This window comes from Mauremys reevesii, linkage group 4 (assembly GCF_016161935.1).
Source record: "Mauremys reevesii isolate NIE-2019 linkage group 4, ASM1616193v1, whole genome shotgun sequence".
NCBI lineage: Eukaryota > Metazoa > Chordata > Testudines > Geoemydidae > Mauremys > Mauremys reevesii.
The window spans coordinates 16,305,829-16,329,924 of record NC_052626.1 but is presented as its reverse complement, the minus strand read 5'-3'; the positions used below and the strand labels follow the sequence as shown (position 1 = coordinate 16,329,924).

At 42.1% G+C, this 24,096-nt stretch overlaps 1 protein-coding gene across 5 annotated transcripts in view; it reads right to left on the bottom strand.

Annotated features, from left to right (window-relative positions):
- BRF1 (BRF1 RNA polymerase III transcription initiation factor subunit) overlaps positions 1-24,096 on the bottom strand; it is a 219,292-nt gene that overhangs the window by 99,311 nt on the left and 95,885 nt on the right. For 4 of the 5 annotated variants that reach the window (XM_039534921.1, XM_039534922.1, XM_039534923.1 and 1 more), the window contains exons 6-8: positions 19,845-19,994; positions 18,281-18,374; positions 2,748-2,874 (exon numbers count right to left, since the gene is read on the bottom strand). In XM_039534921.1, the coding sequence (XP_039390855.1) occupies positions 2,748-2,874; positions 18,281-18,374; positions 19,845-19,994 (371 nt within the window). Of the gene's footprint in view, positions 1-2,747; positions 2,875-18,280; positions 18,375-19,844; positions 19,995-22,931; positions 23,191-24,096 lie in introns of those variants that run through there. The other variant, XM_039534925.1, reaches the window with a different exon arrangement.

Sequence of the window (24,096 nt, the reverse complement as noted above, 5' to 3'; positions counted from 1 at the left end):
AGTACTGATTAAACCAATATCTCAGCCTGACAGAGAGGAACTTTCACACCAGCTCACCTAAAATGAAGCCCTGACACTCCCCTCTGTCCCCTCAGACATAATGGAGAATAGCAGCTGCAGTTGCAGCTCCCTGATCCTTGGCCACCCAGCCCCAGCAGAATTTGGAGAAGCTGGGTGCCTATTCTAACTTCCATCACCATCGTAAAGTCCATAATGAAGTTAACGTTAGCAGAAGATCAGCAATAGGGGAGCTCAGTTGCATTGGAAGAGATTTCCCCTACACAAGGGGAATTCTCCTGGGGGAATCTGCGGCCCTAAGCAGCTCAAAGTGAATATGGTAGACCAAAAAAATCCAGCCTACGAGAAACAATCCAATGTTAACAGTCATTCTACTATTTCTCAAACTAGTATTTCAGATACCTGTGTTTAAACTGGGGCTCTCTCTCCCTCACAGTCCAGCTTGTTTCTCTTATGAAAATACTTGCGAATTCTAACAGTGTGGTCCAGAACATCGCATCTTAAAACAGGATGCTGTCATGTTTTGTACAAACGTTATTTTAACACTAAATATAGTATTTTATACTAACTGATTCTGTGGTTAAGTAATAATCCTGTGTTTGTAATAGTATATTAATTTCACTCCAACAGACTAAGTCACAAATTCAACATTAGGCAAAAAGATGTGCTAAGAAGAAGCAGGCCCCATTGCAACTAATTCAGATCTGCGTAAACCTGAAGTAACTTCATTGTCTACACTCACGTAAGTGAAGAGAATTTGACCCTCTCTTTCTTGTTTATTGCAAATTACCTAGTTACATGTATGCTCTATCTGATGGTGGCAACAAATACTAAAATATTTTATAATAGAGGGCAAAACCTGTTTTGGGTGATTCTCAGAGGTACACAACACGCACAGCATAAAAGGGAGCTGTGAGTACTCAAGAACTTTGAAGAATGTAGTGTTCAGATTATAAATTTATTTCATTCAAACGTTATAAATTAAAAATAAATGAAAACCAAAAGATCTCAATGATTTCAAAACTTCGGAGCACTAGCTTTCAACAGTCGACCTTATTAACATTAGCTGTCAACTGTATTCTAGCGTCTCCATATATAATTGATATTTTTTAAAATAGTCTAGAACGGACACATACACTCTATGTAACTATACTAATAAAAACGATCTGGTACTGAGGATTACAAACTGGCTATTTCTCAAAAAGCCATGCTCTATATTTGTGGCAACGTTTATCTGTTGACAGACTTTTAGTGGGACCTCCTCTTGGTCTCCACATGTGAGTAAACGCATCCCTCCCCTGAACATGCACACTATTTCAATGCTAACAATAGTGCACACAAGTAACAACCTGCACACACACAAAGCCCACATGGCTGCAGAAGTTAGAACCTACCACCACTGCATGCAGAAGCTATGGCAGGAAACAACCACCCACAGATGTGCATGGGCAAGAACATAAGTGAAGACTGAGGTCTACAAATCTGACCCACAATGTCTACTAGGCTTTTGAATAAATTCTTCAGAGGCTATCATAACATGATCAATATTAAGGATGTTCACTTTCGACAACAAATAACTTGAAACCACATTTAGGACTGTTACAGAATATTTTCATATAAAATAATTGTCAAGCCAGTGTTCCTCAAATGAATTAAGCCACACATAAAACCAGTCTTTCAAGTACTGCATGCTGTATCACAAAACAAATGCTATGCAATCTGATTAGTGTTAACACCAGTATTTATTTTTGTATAATAACAAGTTAGACAACATTTTAAGTAATGCCACATTTCCTAACCAAGGGTGTCTCCAGCAAGAACATTTGCAAGATTTTTTTGATCCAATTAACAAGCAACTACTTTTCCAGCTGAGACCTTTACTAAGTAGGTTAGAAGAGTGAATGTAGCACATATGAGAGGAGCAAAAATGTCAGGCAGCTCCTCAAGGTTCACATGCAACAAAATCAGCTTAGCTGGTCACATGAGAGGCCCCAATTTCATAAGGAAATCTTGCCACTAGTATGAGGTGGCGAGCGTAGTAGAAAGACTCATGCAGAGCAGGTAGACAGGAAGCAACTATAAAAAGGTAGTTAAGAGAGAACCATGCTCAGAATGGAGATCTGGCACCCAATGGGCACAGCATCATCTTCCCAATGGGAATGAAGACTAGTCCTGGGGTACTGAACCCTGAATCCACCATATAAAAATTAGGTGCTCAGGAGTAAATGCCTTGCGAAAATAAGTACTTTTACTAAGAACAGGAGTACAGCTGTTGCCATGCTACTTGATCACCAACTTCCCTGGATTTGCACTGGGCTAAGCAGTGACTTTGCCCTTCTCCCCGTTCTTGCAGTGGTTGTCTAAGACTGCAGATATGATTTTGTGCCCTCAACAGGAGTCTTTTACGGCTACTATTGACAGGAATCTGAATGAGTCCGATTCTCCGGAGGAGTTAGTGAAAATGGCGTGGAAGAAATCTCACTGCACCTTTTAACATGTGGCTGGTTTTAATGTGTGGCTATCTCCCAGCCAGTACAGAAAAGAATAAAAATTTGTTTGTGGACACTACCACCTATGCCTCCCACCCTCCCCATGAGAATATGGTGGTAGAAGCAGCAATAGCTAAGACTAAATTGGTCAGTCATGGCATGGCACACTATCAAGTCCAAAGTTGAAAACAGAGACAGAACCATAAGCAGCTCCAAATACAAAGTATTGATAGAATTCACCTCCTGTATCTTTAATTTTCTTTGACCAGCAGTAAATGAAGGAGGATCGCACTCCTCTTCCAAGTCAATCTTCATAAATTCATCTATCGTTAGCTGACTTGTTGGTGTATCTTCAAATTCTGTAAGCCTAACATATATACATAAAATTAAAATATACAATATTTTATTACAGTATCTTTTAGAACATTCTTTTTTAAACGAGCAATTTTACAAAAGTTGACAAACTGCAAAATTAAAGAATAAGCATGTCATCCTGAGAGACTGCAGCTCAAACAAATAAATAGGTAATAAAATAAATAATCATAATCATAATACCCAGCTCTTACACAGCACTTTTCAACGAAGATAATTATAATTATCCCCATTCTACAGATAGTGAAACTGAGGCACAGTAAGTTTTTTGTCAAGGAGAGACTCTGGACCTAAGTTCCCTCTAAGCTGTGTGGCTGCACAGCAGGCTATCAAGGGCCACACAGGTGGGGAGAGGCTCCTCTCCCCCAGCCCCAGAACTGCCACAGCGGGGAGAGACACCTCTTCCCTGGCTGCGGGCTGCTGCGACAAGAGAGGGCTTGGGGGAATCTCCTCTCCCCGCCGCAGCTCTGGGACAGCCTGCACCCCAAACCCCTCATTCCCAGCCCCACCCGAGAGCCTGCACCTCCCCACACCTCAACTCTCTGTCCCAGCCCTGAGCACCCTCCTGCACCCTGAACCCTTCCTCCCTGGTCCCACCCCCAGCTGGAGCCTTCACCCCCAGCTGGAGCCTTCACCCCCCCCCCCATGCCCCAACTCCCAGCCCCCTCCTACACCCCAAATCCCTCATCCCCAGCCCCACCCCAGAGCCCACACCCCCAACCAGAGCCCTCATCCCCCCACACCTCAACCCTCTGCCACAGCCCTGAGCCCCCTCCCACACTCCAAACCCCTTGGCTCCACCCCCACCACACATCACCTCCATATTACTGCAAAATATAACAAAATTCATTCCACACATGGACATAAAAAAATTGAGGGAACATTGCTCTGGACTGGAACAGCACAATCACTCTAGGTGATAAACTGAAAAACCACATGGAGAAATAAATGTCTACTTTCTGGCCGACTTAAATCAGGGTTATCAATCCTAACAAACAAAAAAATCACCAAATTTCCAAATTAAAATATGTCTATCATTATAGCATAGGAATAAGTTTAAAATTATTCTTAGTGTATTAACATTACCATTAATTTACACAAAGCAGATCTACAAATAATATAATTTCAACTATTTTGAAACAACCCATCTTCCCAAACAGAAGACAATGGACTGCAATGGAGAAAAGGGGTCATTTGTGCACTGAATACATGACATATATGAATACTTGTAAATATATACAGTAATATAATTAGCACTTGTTCAGTGGTTGCATTTTAAAAGTTACTATGTTAAGAGTACAGAATCTCTCTGAAATCTTTCAAAAGAAAAGAAAATTAAGTAGGACCAATTTGTTGCATTTTCATCCATCCAACATTTGGTGGCGAAGTACTACAACATCCATTCTGCACATGGAGAAAACGAGACAGAGCAGTGAAGTGTAGAGCTGGTGGGAGGGTTCCATTAGAATGATTTTTGGTTGGTTTTTTTTTTTTGGACAGAACATGCCCTTTTCACAAAACTGAAATTCTCCATGGGATTCCTGACGGCCCCCCCAGGACCCCTGCCCCAAACACACATACATCCCCGCTCCTCATCCCCTGACCGCCCCCGTCACCCCATCCAACCCCTCCTCTCATTCCTGATGGCTCCCCCGGAACTCTACCCCATCCAACCACCCCTTCTCCCTGTCCCCTGACTGCCTCCGGAACCCCTGCCCCTGACTGCCCTCCGCCGCCCCATCCAACCCCCCCTCCTTCCTGACTGCCCCCCCAGCACCCCTGCCCCTGTTCTCCGCCCTCTGACCACCCTGACCCCTATATACACCCCCACCACTACCCCAAACTCCCCAGCTCTCTATCCAAACCCCCCCTCCGCCCCTTTACCACGCTGCCTGGAGCACCGGCGCCGCCCGGCTGGAGCCAGCCACGCCATCGCCACCGTGCAGCAGAGAGCACTGGGTCAGGCCGGGCTTTGCAGCTGCACTGCCCCAGGAGCTCGCAGCCCTACCACCCAGAGCATTGCGCCAGTGGCGGGGCAAGCTGAGGCTGCGGGGGAGGGGGAACAGCAGGGGAGAAGGCCGGGGGTAGCCTCCGGGGCCAGGAGCTCAGGAACCGGGCAGGAGGGTCCCGCGGGCTGGTTGTGGCCCACGGGCCGTAGTTTGCCCACCTCTGTTCTAGGCACTGTACAAAGAATAAGAGAGAGTCCCTGTGCCAAAGAGCTAACAATCTAAGTAGGAAAGAGGCAATGGGTGGTAAAAAGGAAGTATTATTACCCCCATTTGACAGATAGGGAACTGAGGCACAGAGACATTAAATGCCTTGCCCAAGACCACAGATAGGCAGCACGGAAACTGATCCCATACCTCCCAAGTCTTAGTCCGGTGCCTTCACCACAAGGCCAACCATCCTCTTGTAGGTAACACTTCTACATGACCCTTTCTATCACAGCCAGAACAGTGTTCATAAATTCATATACTAAATACTTATTGTATTAGCATCCAGACGCCACAATCAGGACCAGACCCCCTACTGAATGAAGTACTGTGCAAAACACAGATACACCTGGTTCCTGCCTCAAATTTGGCTACTGCCTGAGGCCTCAATCTTGCAAGCAGTTCCACATGGGTGCACCCTGCACCTGTATGGAACTTGCAGCATCAGGTCCTCAGAGAATGTGTATTGTGAGAGAGAGGGAGATATTATATATCACACACATATGCATGTGTACATACACTACTTTTTAGCTATACATAAATAAATAACTACTTTCCTTAACTACCTGCCTGAAATATCTAGCCATTATACATTGTTTAAATTATGTACAAGATATCAGCCTTTCACCAAATTTGTCGGTGTTGGAATTATGCCATCAAGACAACAAATTGCTAAACACATGACATTAGTTTTGCAGTTAAGAAATACTGATGCAACCTTAACTGTTGCATATTAATTTCAAGGGTGTATGAAATTCTGCCATAATAAAATTTATTTCCTCGATTAAATTCTACATAATACTATAAAAAGAACAGGAGTACTTGTGGCACCTTAGAGACTAACAAATTTATTTGAGCATAAGCTTTCGTGGGCTACAGAAAGCTTCAGTAGCCCACAAAAGCTTAAGCTCGAATAAATTTGTTAGTCTCAAAGGTGCCACACGTACTCCTGTTCTTTTTGCGGATACAGACTAACACGGCTGCTACTCTAAAACCTACATAAAACTATATCTCACTCATTTTGTCCTTTTTATCTAAAGAAAAATGAAATGAGAGTGGCCAGTTTTAAGCTATGTGCAAAAGGAAAATAAGTAGATGTACAAATTAAGATATTATTTGGCTTGACACCAAGTCAAAAAAGGCATTAAAAACTGAAATTTGGCAGACGACTATTTTCTATTTATAGCAGAAGCGGTAGCAACCACTAGAGTTAAGGCTGAAATACAACTTCCAATATAATCCTCCTCCCTCCCCCTTTTAAGGATTTCTGACAAACTCCCTCATAACAAATTCCTTTGGGGCCAACATTCTCCAGAGTTTGGTCTGTGCCAACAGGCATCCCCCACATACACTCCCCCTCCACCCCGGAAAAGATACAGCAAAGTCTGTTCCACTGTTTTTGTTCAATCCATATATGTACAAAAATACACTTTTCCTGTGTGTTCAGTTCAGAAACATTGTGCACACAGCTCAACAACAGCGGAATATTATTGAGACTTGGTTTGGTTTGTGGATCTTACTGGAGTCTAAGAAACAAGGCAAGTTTGAAGGAAACAAGGGCAGCCATCATGCAGCTATGGGCACTGACATTTTTTCACCCATGCACACCTTCCACAGGGGATTTCTTAGCCCAACCTACAGCTAGGAAGGATGGGGGTGCCCAAGTGCTGCTGACTTAGCAATTCAGTTTTTCTGCTCACTCACTGAAAACCAAATTGTCAAGGGCTTTTAAAGTACAGACTACAAACACTTCTGAGAGTTCCAGGAAATGTAAAATCTGAGAGGGATAGAGTGTAGAGGGTAGGAAAGACCATGAGACTCCTCTCACCTATTCCCCAAAGAGGGAGGCCGGGGGGGGAGAGAAGAAATCAGTTGAAGCTGCCAGCAAGTAGCGAAGAGGGGCAGAAAAGTTTTTTAGACACTTCCAGTAACTAAAACAGGCACCAACTGATGGACTGCCTATGCATACACAAAAGCCTGACTCCAATTCTGGGGAGTGAACAATGTGGAAGAAGGACACACTGGAGCAGCAGTGGTGGAGCTTTCCAAAGAAGGACAGAGCGGTGTGGTTCTGGAGGGAAATTTTAAAGAGGCATACACAGGATATGTACTTTTGACATTTTCTTTTATGTTGTCTCTTACTAATGGTCTTTTTTAAATGTTAAAGGGTATTTTAGTGCATAACAAACAAAAAGAGGAAGAGTTACATAGGAATCAGAGTTCAGAATGTTATATCAGATACCAAAGGAAAACTGCAGTGCATTGTAAGTTACATGGTAAACAGGTTTCAGAGTAGCAGCCGTGTTAGTCTGTATCCGCAAAAAGAACAGGAGTACTTGTGGCACCTTAGAGACTAACAAATTTATTTGAGCATAAGCTTTTGTGGGCTACTGCCCACTTCATCGGATGCATGTAGTGGAAAACACAATAGGAAGATATATATACACACAGAGAACATGGAACAATGGGTGATACCATACACACTATAAGGAGAGTGGTCAGTTAAGGTGAGCTATTATCAGCAGGAGAGAAAAAGAACTGTTTGTAGTGGTAATGAAAATGGCCCATTTCCAGCAATTGACAAGGAGATGTAAGGAACTGGGGGGAGGGGAATAAGCATGGGGAAATAGTTTTACTTTGAATAATGTTTTTTATTTTTTTATTTTATTTTTTTTTAATGGCCCATCCACTCCCAGTCTTTCTTCAAGCCTAATTTGATGGTGTCCAATTTGCAAATTAATTCCAATTCAGCAGTCTCTCATTAGAGTCTGTATTTGAAGGTTTTTTGTTGTAATATTCTGACTTTAAGGTCTGTAATCGAGTGGCCAGAGAGATTGAAGTGTTCTCCAACTGGTTTTTGAATGTTATAATTATTGACGTTTGATTTGTGTCCATTTATTCTTTTACATAGAGACTGTCCGGTTTGGCCAATGTACATGGCAGAGGGGCATTGCTGGCACATGATGGCATATATCACATAGGTAGATGTGCAGGTGAACGAGCCCTTGATGGTGTGGCTGATGTGATTAGGTCCTATGATGGTGGACAGAATTGGCAACGGGCTTTGCTGCAAGGATAGCTTCCTGGATTAGTATTTTTGTTGTGTGGTGTGTGGTTGCTGGTGAGTATTTGCTTCAGGTTTGGGGGCTGTCTGTAAGCAAGGACTGGCCGGTCTTCCAAGATCTGTGAGAGTGATGGATCATCCTTCAGGATAGGTTGTAGATCCTTGATGATGCGCTGGAGAGGTTTTAGTTGGGGGCTGAAGGTGATGTCTAGTGGCGTTCTGTTACTTTCTTTGTTGGGCCTGTCCTGTAGTAGGTGACTTCTGGGTACTCTTCTGGCTCTGTCAATCTGTTTCTTCACTTCAGCAGGTGGGTATTGTAGTTTTAAGAATGCTTGATAGCGATCTTGTAGGTGTTTGTCTCTGTCTGAGGGGTTGGAGCAAATGCGATTTTATCGTAGAGCTTGGCTGTAGACAATGGATCGAGTGGTGTGGTCTAGATGAAAACTGGAGGCATGTAGGTAAGTATAGCAGTCAGTAGGTTTCTGGTATAGGGTGGTGTTTGTGTGGCCATCGTTTATTAGTACTGTAGTGTCCAGGAAGTGCATCTCTTGTGTGGACTGGTGCAGGCTGAGGTTGATGGTGGGGTGGAAATTGTTGAAATCGTGATGGAATTCCTCAAGGGCTTCTTTTCCATGAGTCCAGATGATGAAGATGTCATCAACGTAGTGCAAGTAGAGATGGGGCATTGGAGGATGAGAGCTGAGGAAGCGTTGTTCTAAGTCAGCCATAAAAATGTTGGCATACTGTGGGACCATGCGGGTACCCATAGCAGTGCCGCTGATTTGAAGGTACACATTGTCCCCAAATGTGAAATAGTTATGGGTGAGGACAAAGTTACAAAGTTCAGCCACCAGGTTTGCCGTGACATTATCTAGGATACTGTTCCTGACGGCTTGTAGTCCATCTTTGTGTGGAATGTTGGTGTAGAGGGCTTCTACATCCATAGTGGCTAGGATGGTGTTTTCAGGACGATCACTAATGGATTGTAGTTTCCTCAGGAAGTCAGTGGTGTCTCGAAGATAGCTAGGACTGCTGGTAGTGTAGGGCCTGAGGAGGGAGTCTACATAGCCAGACAATCCTGCTGTCAGGGTGCCAATGCCTGAGATGACGAGGCGTCCAGGATTTCCAGGTTTATGGATCACAAAGTACAACTATTTCCCCCCACACACACACACAGTTCCTTACATCTCCTTATCAATTGCTGGAAATGGGCCATTTTCATTACCACTACAAACAGTTCTTTTTCTCTCCTGCTGATAATAGCTCACCTTAACTGATGACTCTCCTTATAGTGTGTATGGTATCACCCATTGTTCCATGTTTTGTGTGTGTGTGTGTGTGTGTGTGTGTGTGTGTGTGTGTGTGTGTGTGTGTGTGTGTGTGTGTGTGTGTGTGTGTGTGTGTGTGTGTGTGTGTGTGTGTGTCTATATCTTCCTACTGTATTTTCCACTACATGCATCCGATGAAGTGGGCTGTAGCCCACGAAAGCTTATGCTCAAATAAATTTATTAGTCTCCAAGGTGCCACAAGTACTCCTGTTCTTTTTTATGGTAAACAGGGATGCTTAATTACTATTTGTATAATCTCTAATGTGGGAAAGGCAGCAAGACCACAGACTGCCACTGCAGCCCCTGTATAACCACCCTCTCTCCTCCCCAAGTTCCATAGCCTCCTCACCCAGACACCCAAGAACATGAGGAGGGAGGCTACAGGGACCCACCCACTCAACCATAGAGGATCGCCCAAGCAGCAGAAAGCTGGCATATGCGAACTTTTGATTTGGTTTCTGGACTTGTCCTTCCCTCCTCCTCCACCCTCCTAACCCAATACCCCCCTCTCCCTCGGTCTACCTTCTGATTTCTCTCAATGTGTTGTGCAACAAATAATAAAGAACAGTTTTTAAACAATTTTGACTTTATTTCCAGAGAGAGAGAGAGAGAGAGAGAGAGAGAGAGGTAGGTGGTTGGTAACAAGAGAAGTCATGAAACTGGCTTCCAAAGCTTCTCTGATGTGCAGCACACCCTGCTGCACTCTTCTAATCGCCCTGTTGTCTGGCTATGAGAAATTGGCTGCCAGGCTAGTTGCCTCAACCTCCCACCCCGCCATAAGCGTCCCCCCCTTACTCTCACAGATATTGTGGCACACACAAGCAGCAATTACAATTGGAATATTGGTTGTGCTGAGATGTAACCGAGACAGTAAACTGTGCCAACACGCTTTTGAACGTCCAAAAGCACATTCTACCACCATTCTGCACTTGCTCAGCCTATAGTTGAACTGCTCCTTACTACTGTCCAGGCTGCCTGTGTATGGCTTCATGACATTAAGGGGTAGGCTGGGTCCCCAAGGATAACTATAGGCATTTCAACATCCCCAACCATAATTTTCTGATCTGGGAAGTAAGTCCCTTCCTACAGCTGTCCAAACAGACCAGAGTTCCTGAAGATGCGAGCGTCATGTACCTTTCCAGGCCATCCCACGTTGATATCAGTGCTTCACCAGTGCTTGCAGCACCATGGAAAAGTACTCCTTGCGGTTTATGTACTGGCCGCCCCAGTGTGCCAGGGCCAAGATAGGGATATGCATTCCATCTATTGCCCCGCCGCAGTTAGGGAACCCCAGCGCATTAAAGCCATCCACAATGGTCTCCACATTTTCCAAGGTCACTACCCTTGATAGCAGCTGGTCAATGACTGTGTTGGCTACTTGCAGCACAGCAGCCCCTACAGTAGATCTGCCCACTCCAAACCGATTCCCAATTGACCGGTAGCTGTCAGGCTTTGCAAGCTTCCACAGTGCTATGGCCACTTGCTTCTCAACTGTGAGGGCTGCTCTCATTTTGCTGTCTTTGTGCAGGGGACAGCAAAGTTCCATGGAAGTGGCCCTACGCATATGAAAGTTTCGGAGACACTGGGAATCATCCCAGACCTGCAACACTATGCGGTCCCACCAGTCTGTGGGGAAAGCAGCTTGCGGCGGAAGTGTGAGTGTCCTTTTCGAAGGACTGTGGCGGCGGTCGAGCATCCGCCGAAATTTGGCGGCATTTCGGCAGATGCTCAATCACCAGCCAGGACGCGGGCGCATTTAGATGGCGCCCGCGGGCACCGGGTTGGGGACCCCTGGTGTAAGCATAGGGGCCAATTTATCAAGTTTTTCTTGCAATGATTTCACCCAGATCTATAACAGCAGAACCTTTTGGTAATGATGGCTTGGAGTTTGGGGGAGGGGTTTGGTTCTCTCTAACTGAAATTAAAATTCATACACTGCAAATGCTTTGAAACAATTCTGGTCTAACATTCCACTTCCCTCTAAGTGAAGTTTCACTACTGTACTGAAGTTCTCCATCAGTAGGTTCTATTGTGAACTGTATTTTAAAAATTAATCCTTTTTTAGAAATGACGATTTATTAAAAAACCTGAACAAGTATTTCATTTTTATTTACAAGTATTTAAAAATAAGATGTATTTATTTCCATTGAAGAAACGCCTCAGATCTTCAAACAGGGATCAGAGCCCTGTTGTACTAGATACTGGACAAACACTGTGTCCCTGCTCCAAAGAGATTACAAGTTAGAATTTAGCAATAACTAACAGGTGAATAAATGGATAAAAAAGGGGGAGACTATTGACTGAAGGAAAAACGGTGATAGTGGAGACAGGTGCATTATATAAAGATATAAATGTAAGGGATAAACTAATACAAATATTAAGGAATTTAAAAGCCAATTCATATGTATCATCAAAACTGATATAGAGAAATAAAAACTTGACTGACTAGTTAATATTTGTACAGTGATTTGAATCTATGAAGTAATATATAAATCAATATTATTCCAATTAGATTGGCGATGAAACAGATCAAATTTTCAGTGCACTTATAAATACTTAATACATTTTGTTTCAACAATTAGGATGAGTTGTACATTTGAATCGTGTGCCTCAAATTACAAAGCTACAAGGCCTTGTGAAGTGATTGTTAAGGTTATTTTCTCCCAAAAGAAAAAGAAAATGGTTTTAAACCAAAACATACAAGTTGAAAGTAATTAAGATCTCTTGTTTTAAATGCAAGTGACAGGATCTGTTGTGTCACCATTATGTTTTGTTGCTTTTACCTTGCAAACGGGGTTTCTTTTTATGATCAGGTGAACAATTCTGCAAGATGAGAAGCTGAACTACTTAATACCCATTAATGTCACATATCTGTGAGCCTCCTGCTGAGACTACTGTTCTGATAAATAGCATTGGCAGATTATTGGCCCAAAGGCTAATAAGTAGGGCTCAATTCACCCCAGTCCCCAGAGAAGAGGGTAAATTGACCCAGCCTGCACTGTCAGAGGCAGTTGTTCTACAGAGGATTAGGATTAAACTCCCAGGGAAGGAGGACAACTATAACCTATAGCAGTGGCTCCATAGGTAGAATGCTGCCATGGATTACACTGAATGGGCATCTCCCCCAGGTGCCTTAACCACATCATCTCCCCAAACCACACTGCCCACTTTTATGACTGTATAACACCAACCGCAGTGACGGAGTTGAGAGCACATTGTCATGATCCAACCCCAACAAGGCACATTTTCTGCCACAGACACTGGCATAATCCAGGAGCAAATCCACACGTCAGCAGCAATTTAACAAATTGTAAGAATAAATCAAATAGTAAGGCACAACCAGGAGGCTCTGAAATACCAGTATTATTTTTAATAACTTCGACTAAAATGTGTAGTTTGGTTTAAGAATTTTCAGGGAAAAGTACTCAGCAGTATGGGTGATATTTTAACATTGTCTATTAGTATTTACAACTAGTCCCATTCCCATCTACACAAAGCGATAACAGTTCTTAATACAATACAGCACAGAAACAGTAATAATTTAAAATAAATAAAAGTGTACTTCATATAAGAGGGATATTTAAGCATGTGAAGCAAGTACTTATTAATTCAGACAACTTCCATTAAATGATATTTCAAGATTCTAATTCTTGAAAGGAACGAAAAAACCTTTGGCTACAGAAACACTTATTCAAAGGGATTTTTTTATTTGCCTTTGCTAAATACCATATAATGTGCTCTTATTTCAAAAACATCAATCAAGTTTTATAGATTCGTGATAAATACAGTTGTAATTATAGCTCCCTGAAAATATTCAGCTGTCACATTTACCTTGTCAAAGTAAATAACGCTGTCATTTTAGCTGATGTGTGTGACTTGAGTAAACATTTTAAAGCATGAATTTTACAACAAAATTTCTTCACTTAAACAATTGGCCAAAATTAAATTTACTTCCAACTGCAATTTACTATGCTTATTACTACTCTTAATAAAAATTAACACTTAAATCATGAATTATAAAATGTGTATTAAAGAACATGCCCATTGACCAGACAGCAAAGTGACGTTAGTACTGATATATCCCCATCATCATAGCATACAAGCATCTCACAATGAATTTATTCTCATAACAACCTGTAAATTAGGGAAATATCATCATTCCCATTTTGAAGATTCCGAATTGTATCACAACTATTTTTCACAAATGAAAAGCGAACATTTGAAACTAGTACTTAATATCTAATTAATTAGCTGCACCTAGATGCTCTATAGCTGATCACTGGGTAAAAAATTTCCTCCAAAGATAAAATTTAACAAAATGTGGGTAATATTGGAGATGGACACATTTACCTACTGAAAGGAAAAAAATCGTCTTTTCCTAGCTGGATGATTGGCACCTGAAAGGACATTCGTTCCTCAAGGTTCAGACAGCAACCATGAAAGCCCTGAGTCGCCACTTAACATGGAAAAGTCTACCCTCTCACCCATTTAATATAGACACTTCATCAAGGCCACTCTGGACTCCTTCACTGCCAGAACCTATTTACCCAGGGACAGTTTGTCACCACATCCGACCTTCTTATAAAAATATAATAGAGCCCACAAACCACAGCAAATGCTGGCCTACAACTTCTGGGTCACATGGCATCCTGTACATTTGTAACACCCAATGCAAGACTACATTCTCTGTGTCTCTAAGCCTAGTTCAAAACAGTCTGCATCCCCAACACAGTCTATCCAAATGGGTTTCTGTACCCCAGTGGGCCTCAGAGTCTCTCATTGGACTTTCATGATTGAGAAGGACCTGGAGTGGTAGTGTGTTCTCCTCTCTCCTCCGCTCTCCCCCGCCCCCCTCCCCAAATTACCCTCATGTCAGAACATGCAGGCGCAGACCTGCAGACACTGCTGTTGAAAATCTTCAAGCAAGAGCACACGAGTGTGTGTGCATCCTGACGTGGAACACCCATAGGGGGACACATCTTGAAGAACCCCAGTTACTGTACAAGTTAAGTAACCTCTCCTTCCCGTCTGTAGCCACAGAGTGTGTGGCCTTGTTGGTGACATCGAGCAATGGTTGAAGAGATGCTTTGGCAACTGTCTGACACCTGTAATAACGGCCTGAAATTGTTCCCTCTAATCCTGAGGCAGGTGATCAATAAAATATGTAAATTTGGAATAGTTTGTGAAGTCATACTTTGCCATAAAGGCTTGGTAATTGGCTACTCTGAACTGTAGAGAGACTCTTGGCTTGGTTCTAGTCTCTGGCATCGGACTCAGTGCCTTTGAATCATAAAGACAGCACCACTCTGTAGGATTTCTCAGTGTGCAACTTCTTGGTCGGTCCCGCAGTTGGTACCGGAAAGAACAGGAGCATTAGCAATATCCTTACCAGGACATGAGGTTGCCTGAGATCCAGACTGCAGAGATGACTTTCCCCTTTTCTTGTCCCATTCTGGGAAGTCAGGTCTTTTCCTCTTTGAAGGTTCTGACAGTCCCATAAGGCCCCCAGAATCTTTGCTTATCAAAGAATTGAAGGCAGGAGGCCACTCCAGTGTACAGGGGTTTAATTCTGTCCTCCCTCAATTTCCCAGGTCTGCTCTTAAATCCTGAGCAGATCTTACATTTGGTGGGAATGTGGCATGTCTGACAGGATTTGGAGTCTGAGATCTTGGGAATAGCCCATACTCAAGGCTAGGGATCAACTACCTGAAAGGGGGTTCAAAAGAGGATGGATCTAGACTGTTCTCAGTGGTACCAGATGATAGAACAAGGACTAATGGTCTCAAGTTCCAGTGGGGGAGGTTTAGGTTGGATATTAAGAAAAACTTTTTCACTGGGAGGGTGGTGAAGCACTGGAATGGGTTACCTAGGGAGGTGGTGGAATCTCCTTCCTTAGAAGTTTTTAAGGTCAGGCTTGACAAAGTGCTGGCTGAGGTCCAAGAAGGCCCAAAGTGGGTGAGAAAAAAAAGGGGGGGCATGCCCCCCAAAGTGCTGACTATGCTAAATTAACTGCAAATAAAGACAAATAAAGAAAATACTAAGAAAAATAAAACGTAAGCAAGAGGAGTAGCCAGCCCCATGGCTACCAAAAGCGGACACTGCGATGCTCCATCGCAAGCCCCAGGCAGTTGAGAAGGAACTAGAGTGGCGGTGGGTCCACCCCTCTTTATCTACCCTTGTGTCAGGGCACATGGGCATCCAGGACACAGGCACAGACCCACGGACACTGCTGACGAGAATCTCCAATCAAGAGCTCACAGGCACAGGCATATCCAAACACGGAGCACCCATAGGTACACTACTCAAAGAATAATGGGTGAATGTTTCACAATTTGATTACTTTTTACTGAATTCATGGGGAAAAAGTTAGAACTCTCTAGTAGTCTTCCAGTTGTACTCATTTTTTGTTTTCTCATTAATAATTAATTGTGCTGTTAATAATAGAATACCATTTATTTAAATATTTTGGATGTTTTCAAATATATTGATTTCAATTACAACACAGAATACAGAGTGTACAGTGCTTACTTTATATTTATTTTTGATTACAAGTATTTTCACTGTAAAAAAAACAAAGAAATAGTATTTTTCAAATCACCTAATACAAGTACTGTAATGCAATCTCTTTATCATGAAGATTGAATTTACAAATGTAGAATTATGTACAAAAAGTAACTGCATTCAAATAAAACAATGTAAAACTTTAGCACCTACAAGTCCACTCAGTCCTATTCCTTGTTCAGCCAATCGCTCAGACAAAGAAGTTGTTTACATTTGCAGGACATAATGCTGCCTGCTTCTTGTTTACAATGTCACCTGAAAGTGAGAACAGGCGTTCTCATGGCACTGTTGTAGACAGCATCGCAAGATATTTATGTGCCAGATGCACTCAAGATTCATATGTCCCTTCCTGCTTCAACCACCATTTCAGGAGACATGCATCCATCCCAATCATTGGTTCTGCTTGATAACAATCCAAAGCAGTGCGGACTGACGCATGTTCATTTTCATTATCTGAGTCAGATGCCACCAGCAGAAAGTTGATTTTCTTTTTTTGGTGGTTCAGGTTCTGTAGTTTCCGCATCAGAGTGTTGCTCTTTTAAGACTTCTGAAAGCATGCTCCACACCTCATCCCTCTCAGATTTTGGAAGGCACTTCAGATTCTTAAAGCTTGGGTCGAGTACAATAGCTATCTTTAGAAATCTCACATTTGTGCTTTCTTTGCGTTCTGTCAAATCTGCAGTGCAAGTGTTCTTAAAATGAACAATATGTGCTGGGTCATCATATGAGACTGCTAGAACATGAAATACATGCCAGAATGTGGGTAAAACAAAGCAGGGGACATACAATTCTCCCCCCAAGGAGTTCAGTCACAAATTTAATTAACACATTATCTTTTTTAACGAATGTCATCAGCATGGAAGATGTCCTCTGTAATGGTGGCCAAAGCATGAAGGGACATACGAATGTTTAGCATATCTGGCACATAAATACCTTGCAATGGCAACTACAAAAATGCAAGGCAAATGCCTGTTCTCACTTTCAGGTGATGTTATAAATAAGAAGAGGGCAGCATTATGTCCTGTAAATGTAAACAAACTTGTTTGTCTTAGCAATTAGCTGAAGAAGAAGTAGGACTGAGTGGACTTGCAGGCTCAGAAGTTTTACATTGTTTTGTTTTTGAGTGCAGTTATATAACAAAAAAAAAAATCTACATTTGCAAGTTGCACTTCCATGACAAAGACATTGCACTACAATACTTGTATGAGATCAATTGAAAAATAAAATTTCTTTTGTTTATCATTTTTAGAGTGCAAATATTTGTAATAAAAAATAATATACACTTTGATTTCAATTACAACACAGAATACAATACATATGAAAATGTAGAAAAACATCCAAAATATTTAATACATTTCAATTGGTATCTATCGGTTAACAGTGTGATTAAAACTGCAATTAAACATGATTGATTTTTTTAATCGCAATTAATTTTTTTGTGTTAATCGTGTGAGTTAACTGCGATTAATCAACAACCCTACTCATTAATGAAAAATGCAAGCAATTACTAGGTCTTCTTTAGATTATGTCCTTCTTTTAGTATTTTGATTTCCAATTATTTACCTTGATATGAAGTGTCCAAAAATATTTTTTAAAGAATAGTGTCTTCAAAATTAAAAGACAAAAAGGTACATGGAAAATTTTCATGTTCAGGTTCTGGTCACAACCACTTGCGACCTTAAATTAAATTGGCACCTTGGTTTTTATTATGCTCAGGCCATAGTTCTATTTCATCATCATCACTGTGCTACAAAAAATGCATGCCTCCACAGAAAATTTTACAAATTTTGTAAAGTGGTGTGTATTATTCATTACAAAAAAACAGGATATACTAGGGACTAAATACTGGGTTAATGCAGTAAACCCACAGCATTCACAGCTTTGCATATCAACCATTTACTCCACCTGCACAGTTAAGAACACTGCTGACATTGCCGTCACATAAATCCTGTGTGATGTTACCCAAGTCACTTAACTCTGCCTCAATTTCCCCAACCGTAAAATGGTGATAATGCTTCTTACCCACCTTTGTAAAGCACTTTGAGGATCTGGAATTGCAAAATGCTATACAAATAGCAAGAAATGTTACTTAAAGTTGACCTGCAAACCAAGTTTTTACTTTCATAGTTCCTGGAATTTCTAAAAAGAAAAATAATCAATTTCTCTCTCACCTGCATGAACTCACTATTCTTCAGTATCTTAAGTAAAAGATTAAAACAGTAAAACTCCACTGACCTTTTCCTTAACGTTGACTCACAAACCTTGACCACTCTGATAACCTCTTTAACAGTACGTCGGAAATCATGCATTCTTGCTGCCACTAGAAGAGCTAGAGAATGAGCAGAGAAAGTCAGTGACAAAGGTATTTAAGCAAAGCAAAGAAAAGGAAAGAAGAAAACACTGAGCCATACAAGTGTACTCTATCTCCGTTCTCAACATCAGTTAAAGAACAGCAAATGCTAATGTTCAGATGTATACCTGAATTCAGGTGATTACGTTGAATTGTACAAACTTTGCTTCCCACTCAATAAAATTAAGCTGGCTAAATGTGTTCTGGAAAATTCTATGCTTTGGTTGGATTTGGCAGCCAAAGTGAGCTACTCAAATACAACACAAAAGAATGTATTTTTTTTCAATAGCAATCTGGTCTTCATCAATAAATTGCTCTCCTAGAACCTTTACCAGAAGCCAAAAATAAGATACAGATTCCATCTAGGTTGTGGTCAGCACCAGTAAAAGATTATTTCCTATTATTACTATTTGTATTTTGGTAGTACCCAAAGGCTCATGGAATCGGGACTCCATGGTATTAAATGCAGAGGAAGACATGATCCCAGTCCTAAAAAGTTTACACTCGGATTTGAAACACGACACAAAACTAAGTGTCACAGGCAGTAAAAGAGAGGGTGAGGGTACCAAGAAGACTGTGTGGATCACATCTGTGTGTTCTGCATTATTGCAAAAAAACTTTTCTTTTACATATGTATGCACTTAAAATTTGCAAATAATGCAAAGAGTTCAGATAACCTATGCAACCAAACAAGCTTCTTGATACCCTCACCATATCAGCTATCCCTTACTCAACCTAACCTAAGTTGCTGGGTTTTTTGTAGGTATTAGAGCATAAATGGGTCTCTTGCAGAGAAGTGTGAAGGAAGAAAAGGTAGCATTCTTATGGATTAGTTCAGGGAGGGCACTTCATGCCTGAGAGGCAGCATAAAAAAAATGCATGAAGATATTTGTGGGAAAAGAGTAGAAAAGGGAAGTCAAAGTTAGTATCACTAGCAAGTTAGAGGGGATGGGGACTATGCAATGGGGAATAAAAGTCATTAAGAAAGCAGGGGCAGGTTAATGAATGGCTTCAAAGGTGAGGACAAAAAGCTTGAATTTGCAGAGCCAGTAGAGGGATTTCAAGTGGGAAAGAGTGACATTGGCAGAGCAACAGGCAAGGAAGACGATCTTAGCAACTGTATTTTGCAGATATTAGAGTGAGTGATAGGATACCAGAGAGAAGGGTAGAGTAAACAAGCTGCAAGAACATGAGGGCCTGGAACAAAAGTCTTAGCACCATGGACAGAAATAAAAGGTTGAATTCTGGAAATGCTTTGGATGAAGAAGTTGCTGGATCTGAACCTGGCTCCGCACGTTTAGGGCATAAGAGCAAAGGGTATCTAATAACTTCTCAGCTAAGAGATGAAAAGTCACCATCTGATGGCTAAACCCCCAAACAGAGTCTTTTTATATAGCAAATCAGATTGGCACTTTGTGCACTGAACAATTTACACAAGATTTTAGATACCTGCTCCACAGAGCCCCGATGGCCGGCGTCCTGTGTGCATCCAGTCTCTTTTCATCCTCTGTAATAATCTTAGAGCTGTCATTGATACCTTCTGGTTCTTATCTCCAAACTCTAGCATGTGTGCAAAACGAGGAATATATAAACATGGATCTGCAACATAATAAGATACAATTATTTCTAATCTTGACTTTTAGCTTTTGAAACATGCACCTTGAACAAGTCTACCAGAGACATTCCATGGTTGATTTGCTATCTATCTCAGTAACAAAAAACTCTTACAACAACAAAAAAATTTTTGGAGACTGGATCCTTTGACCTGGTTATTCTTTAGAACCACCTTTTTAATCTCTGTACCAATTAGCAGCTAACACACTAATCCTTTTTTGCTTTACCGTTCAACATTTTTAAAGTATCACCATGGTGCACTCCACATATACAGTACTTTTAGGCCACAGTTCTGCAATGACTTGTGCATGTGCCTAACTTTACGCATATGATGGACATTAATGGGTGACTTCACACATGCGTTAACTCAAGCATTTCCAGGATTGGGGGATAATTTAGATTCAAACTTTTTAACATTCACTGGTATAGTAACATATATACTAACTTATGTGTCTCCGTACCTGACTGTAAATTACTCTTTGAAATGCAATTAATCTATTTAAGAATAAAATATTACTACCAAAAGTCTACACATATCTCCAAAATTAACCAGCTACAGTTCCTTAATCAAAATTCCATATTCACAGATTCATACTCCAGCAATACAAAAAGTTTATCAGGCACACCGGAGCAGATCTTCAGCTGGTGTAAAATGTCACTGACTTCAATGGAGCTAAAATAATTTACACCAAATGAGTATCTGCCCCTCTATGTATAAGATAATTTCAAATTTTTGTGTTCTTATCTATAGACTAATAGAACAGCAAAAAGCTGTCTGTATGGGCGGTTGGTTTACCTAAACCAACTTCTAGTTTATCAAAAAGAATCTTTTAAAAGCTATGCTTTATACTTGTTTACTCTCTTTTTCTGGGGTATCAATTTCTCATTTCCTGGCAGCCTCTTATCACTTGACCCAAAATCTATGGGGTATGGTAAATTGTTAACTATTACACTCAACTCAATTTCCTTAGCTGATTCCCCATTTGGGCACTTCAGCTGATAAAGATGGTATTTCTGCTGAAAACATTCATTTAAATAGCCTTACAGATTTGCAATTAATCAAACCAGTTACATTTTACTACTAAGTTCAAACAATGGATATCCTGTTGCCAATTCCAATTACCAGGATTGTACTACACACCAGCAGACTCCCAGCCTTTCCATTTAAAAGACTGCATATTTTACTTTAAAGCAAAAACTTTCAGACATAAGTATTTCTCCCAAAGAATTCTGAAATTACAAAATGGAATCAACTAGTAAACATGATTATAAATAAAACAATAGAAATATTAACTCCCTAAAGGCAATTAGTAAGGAAACAGAATCATTCCCACGGTGCTCCAATCATCCATATCACATCTAACATCAGGGATGCCTATTTAACTTAATGTATTTTAAGGTATCTATCATCAAAAAGTAACTGGATTGTCTGAAAGAATATACCAGGGAAATCTACCTTCAAATCCTTCAGTTAAAAAAAAAACACCACCACCACTATCAAGTTCTTTCAAAACTATGGTCTCATTTAAAAAAAACTCCACATTTAACAAAAAAGTGTTTAACTCATAATTCAGCAAAACATAATGACCCTTTAAAGTGAAAACTCATTTCTCTAGCTTTTTACGTTTTCCAATTTCCATTTTACATTATTCCAAAACACCAAATACGTTACGGTAATGAGCTGACAATTTCAAAATCTTCTCAAGTTCACTTGGCAGGGTTCATACAAAAGGGCTCAACTTCAATGGGAGCCGAGGCCACTCAGCACCTCAGAAAGTCAAGGCCTCAAATGAGGGGAGAAATTTATTATTACTTTAAATTCTTCAAAGCTTTTTTTCGCTATAATTTCTATGAACTGACAAACATTTGCATTGTAGCTTTTCAGGAAATTCTGCTGGCATTCATGCCCACAGATCATTTGACAGAAATAAGTTTGTGCTACACATTATTAATTTACATCTTTAAACTAGCAAAACAATCGGAATCTTGAAAAGTAGTAAATGCAAATGACTTAAAAATAAAAAATGAAAAGAAGCTCTCCACCAACCAGCAGACTGTAAATGGCTGCAATGCAATATTAAGAGTATAAGAATTAAATGTAGGTCTAGGATGAATGTAAAACCAACTGCTTAACTGGATGCAAACAAGCTGACACATTTTTTAAAAGTTAAGTTAAAAGCAGAATACTGCGGTTCTTTCACTCATTCTAAATAAATGCGTAGATACTGCAGACTGCTCCAGGCTGGCAGAACTCTGCTCCCATACAGAGCCCTATTGACTTCAGGGAAATTCCATGCATTTGCAAGGGCCATTCTGAGCCGAACAGCTTGCAGGATCAGGGTGAAAGCTAGTAGTTATGTTTATTTATGCTACTACTCAATGTGCACTCAGAACGAACTTCATACTCTTTAGAAAGTTTCACGTATCCTTTCTTCCTATCCTACCTTTGTCGTGATACCTCTGCTTTCTACATCAAAATAGATAACAAATGTCTGGGTGAAAAACGAGGTGGCCACAAAATTTCAAAATCATCATTACGAGCAAGATGGCAAGAATCGCTGGATCATATAAAACAGACAGGGCATAAATGTGCGGTGTGTGAACAGTTACTGTAATACAGTGAGCTTCAGGAGGTTAATAGGCCTTGTTCAGAAATGACTGCTCCTCTATCACCCCCTAAAAAACCCCCACAGAAAATATGGCAAAACTATAATCCAGCAAAGCGCTAGAAATCAAACTCAGAGGTGATGGCAATAGTGGTGCAAGTTACACACTGGTAAACAGAGACTCGTCAGGAGCAGGAGTGTAATACCCCAGGTGCAGAAGGATGATGGGTGGGGCTGCTGCTGGGGAAACAACCAACAGGTTTGGGGTTTAAGATAAAGCCCAACAGTTGCCTTTCCTGCTACAACCCCCGCTTACACTGTCTGTATGTGTACAGGATACTCCAGCTTCCACGCACTCGGAATGTAGCCCAAGTGTCTGCTGCAGTGCTGACTTGCATCCTGACTATCCCTCACTGCTTTTACCAGCGGGGCACCTTAGTTTTGTCTGTGCTCTTGCTGCTCCGAAAAGTTCAAACCCTGGAGGGAGAAAGGGCCTGACAGCCAGCAGCTTTGCGCGAAAGGCGGCTGCAGAAGGCCTTGGGGCGCCCTCGCTCGGTCCGGCTGGGAACGACTGGCTGCACAGAAACAGGATCTCATCAGACCCAGCCCCCTCCCATCTTCCCAACCATTTCCATAATCATGGCTTCTGACTCCACGGAGCAGCCTGCGGTGCAAACTTTCCCAGCTCGGTGTGGGCGGAGGGACGCCTGGTGAGGGCAGCAGGTACAGTGACTCCGACTTTTTGGGTGGTCTGAGGCAGGCTGGGTCTCTGCAGAGCTCCCCCGCTGCTGGGCAGCAGCTAAGTCCCAAACTGCAGTGCTGGCTGTGCCTCTGCGTGGCATTTCTGCCTTGCCTGCTAGGGCTCCCACTCTGCAATATGTCAGACTTGTTCGTATGCTGCAAGTAATGCCCGGGATCGGGAAGAAAACACCAGCCTCGCAGGCTGTAGGTGCACGGGCTTGGGGGGAGGAGGGAGGCTTTCAGGAAGAAAAGTCGCTCCGATCGCCAGCTCTGCCCCCAGCTGTTTACTGCCTTCCTGATTCACCTCGGCTCAGCATCAGAGCCCGAGTCGAGCCAAGCTGAGCGCCGCTCTCGGGAGGGGGAAGGCGCCGGGGAAGACGCTGCAGCTGGGGGCTCTCTCGGGGAAGTTGCATGCACACTGCGGATCTCCCGTGGGGCTGGGGTTACTTTTGCAGAGGGCTGGAGTGAAGTTGGCGGGGTAGGTCCCCATTGCACCGGGGGCGGAGGGTTGCTAGTGTGAGGCTCCCCCCCGCCTCTGGGGGTGAATTTGGGGCATCGGTACATTTGGCTCCATTGCAGCCTTTCCTGGGCGGTGGAGTTTGGCTCCCTGTAATTTTCCCAAGCGGCTGGGGGGGGGGAGCTGGTGGGTAGGCGGGAGCGGCGAAGAATGACATATTGTCTGGGAAGGGAGGGAGCCCGGGCCCCGCCGCTCCCCATTGGAGCAGGCGGGCGTGACGCGC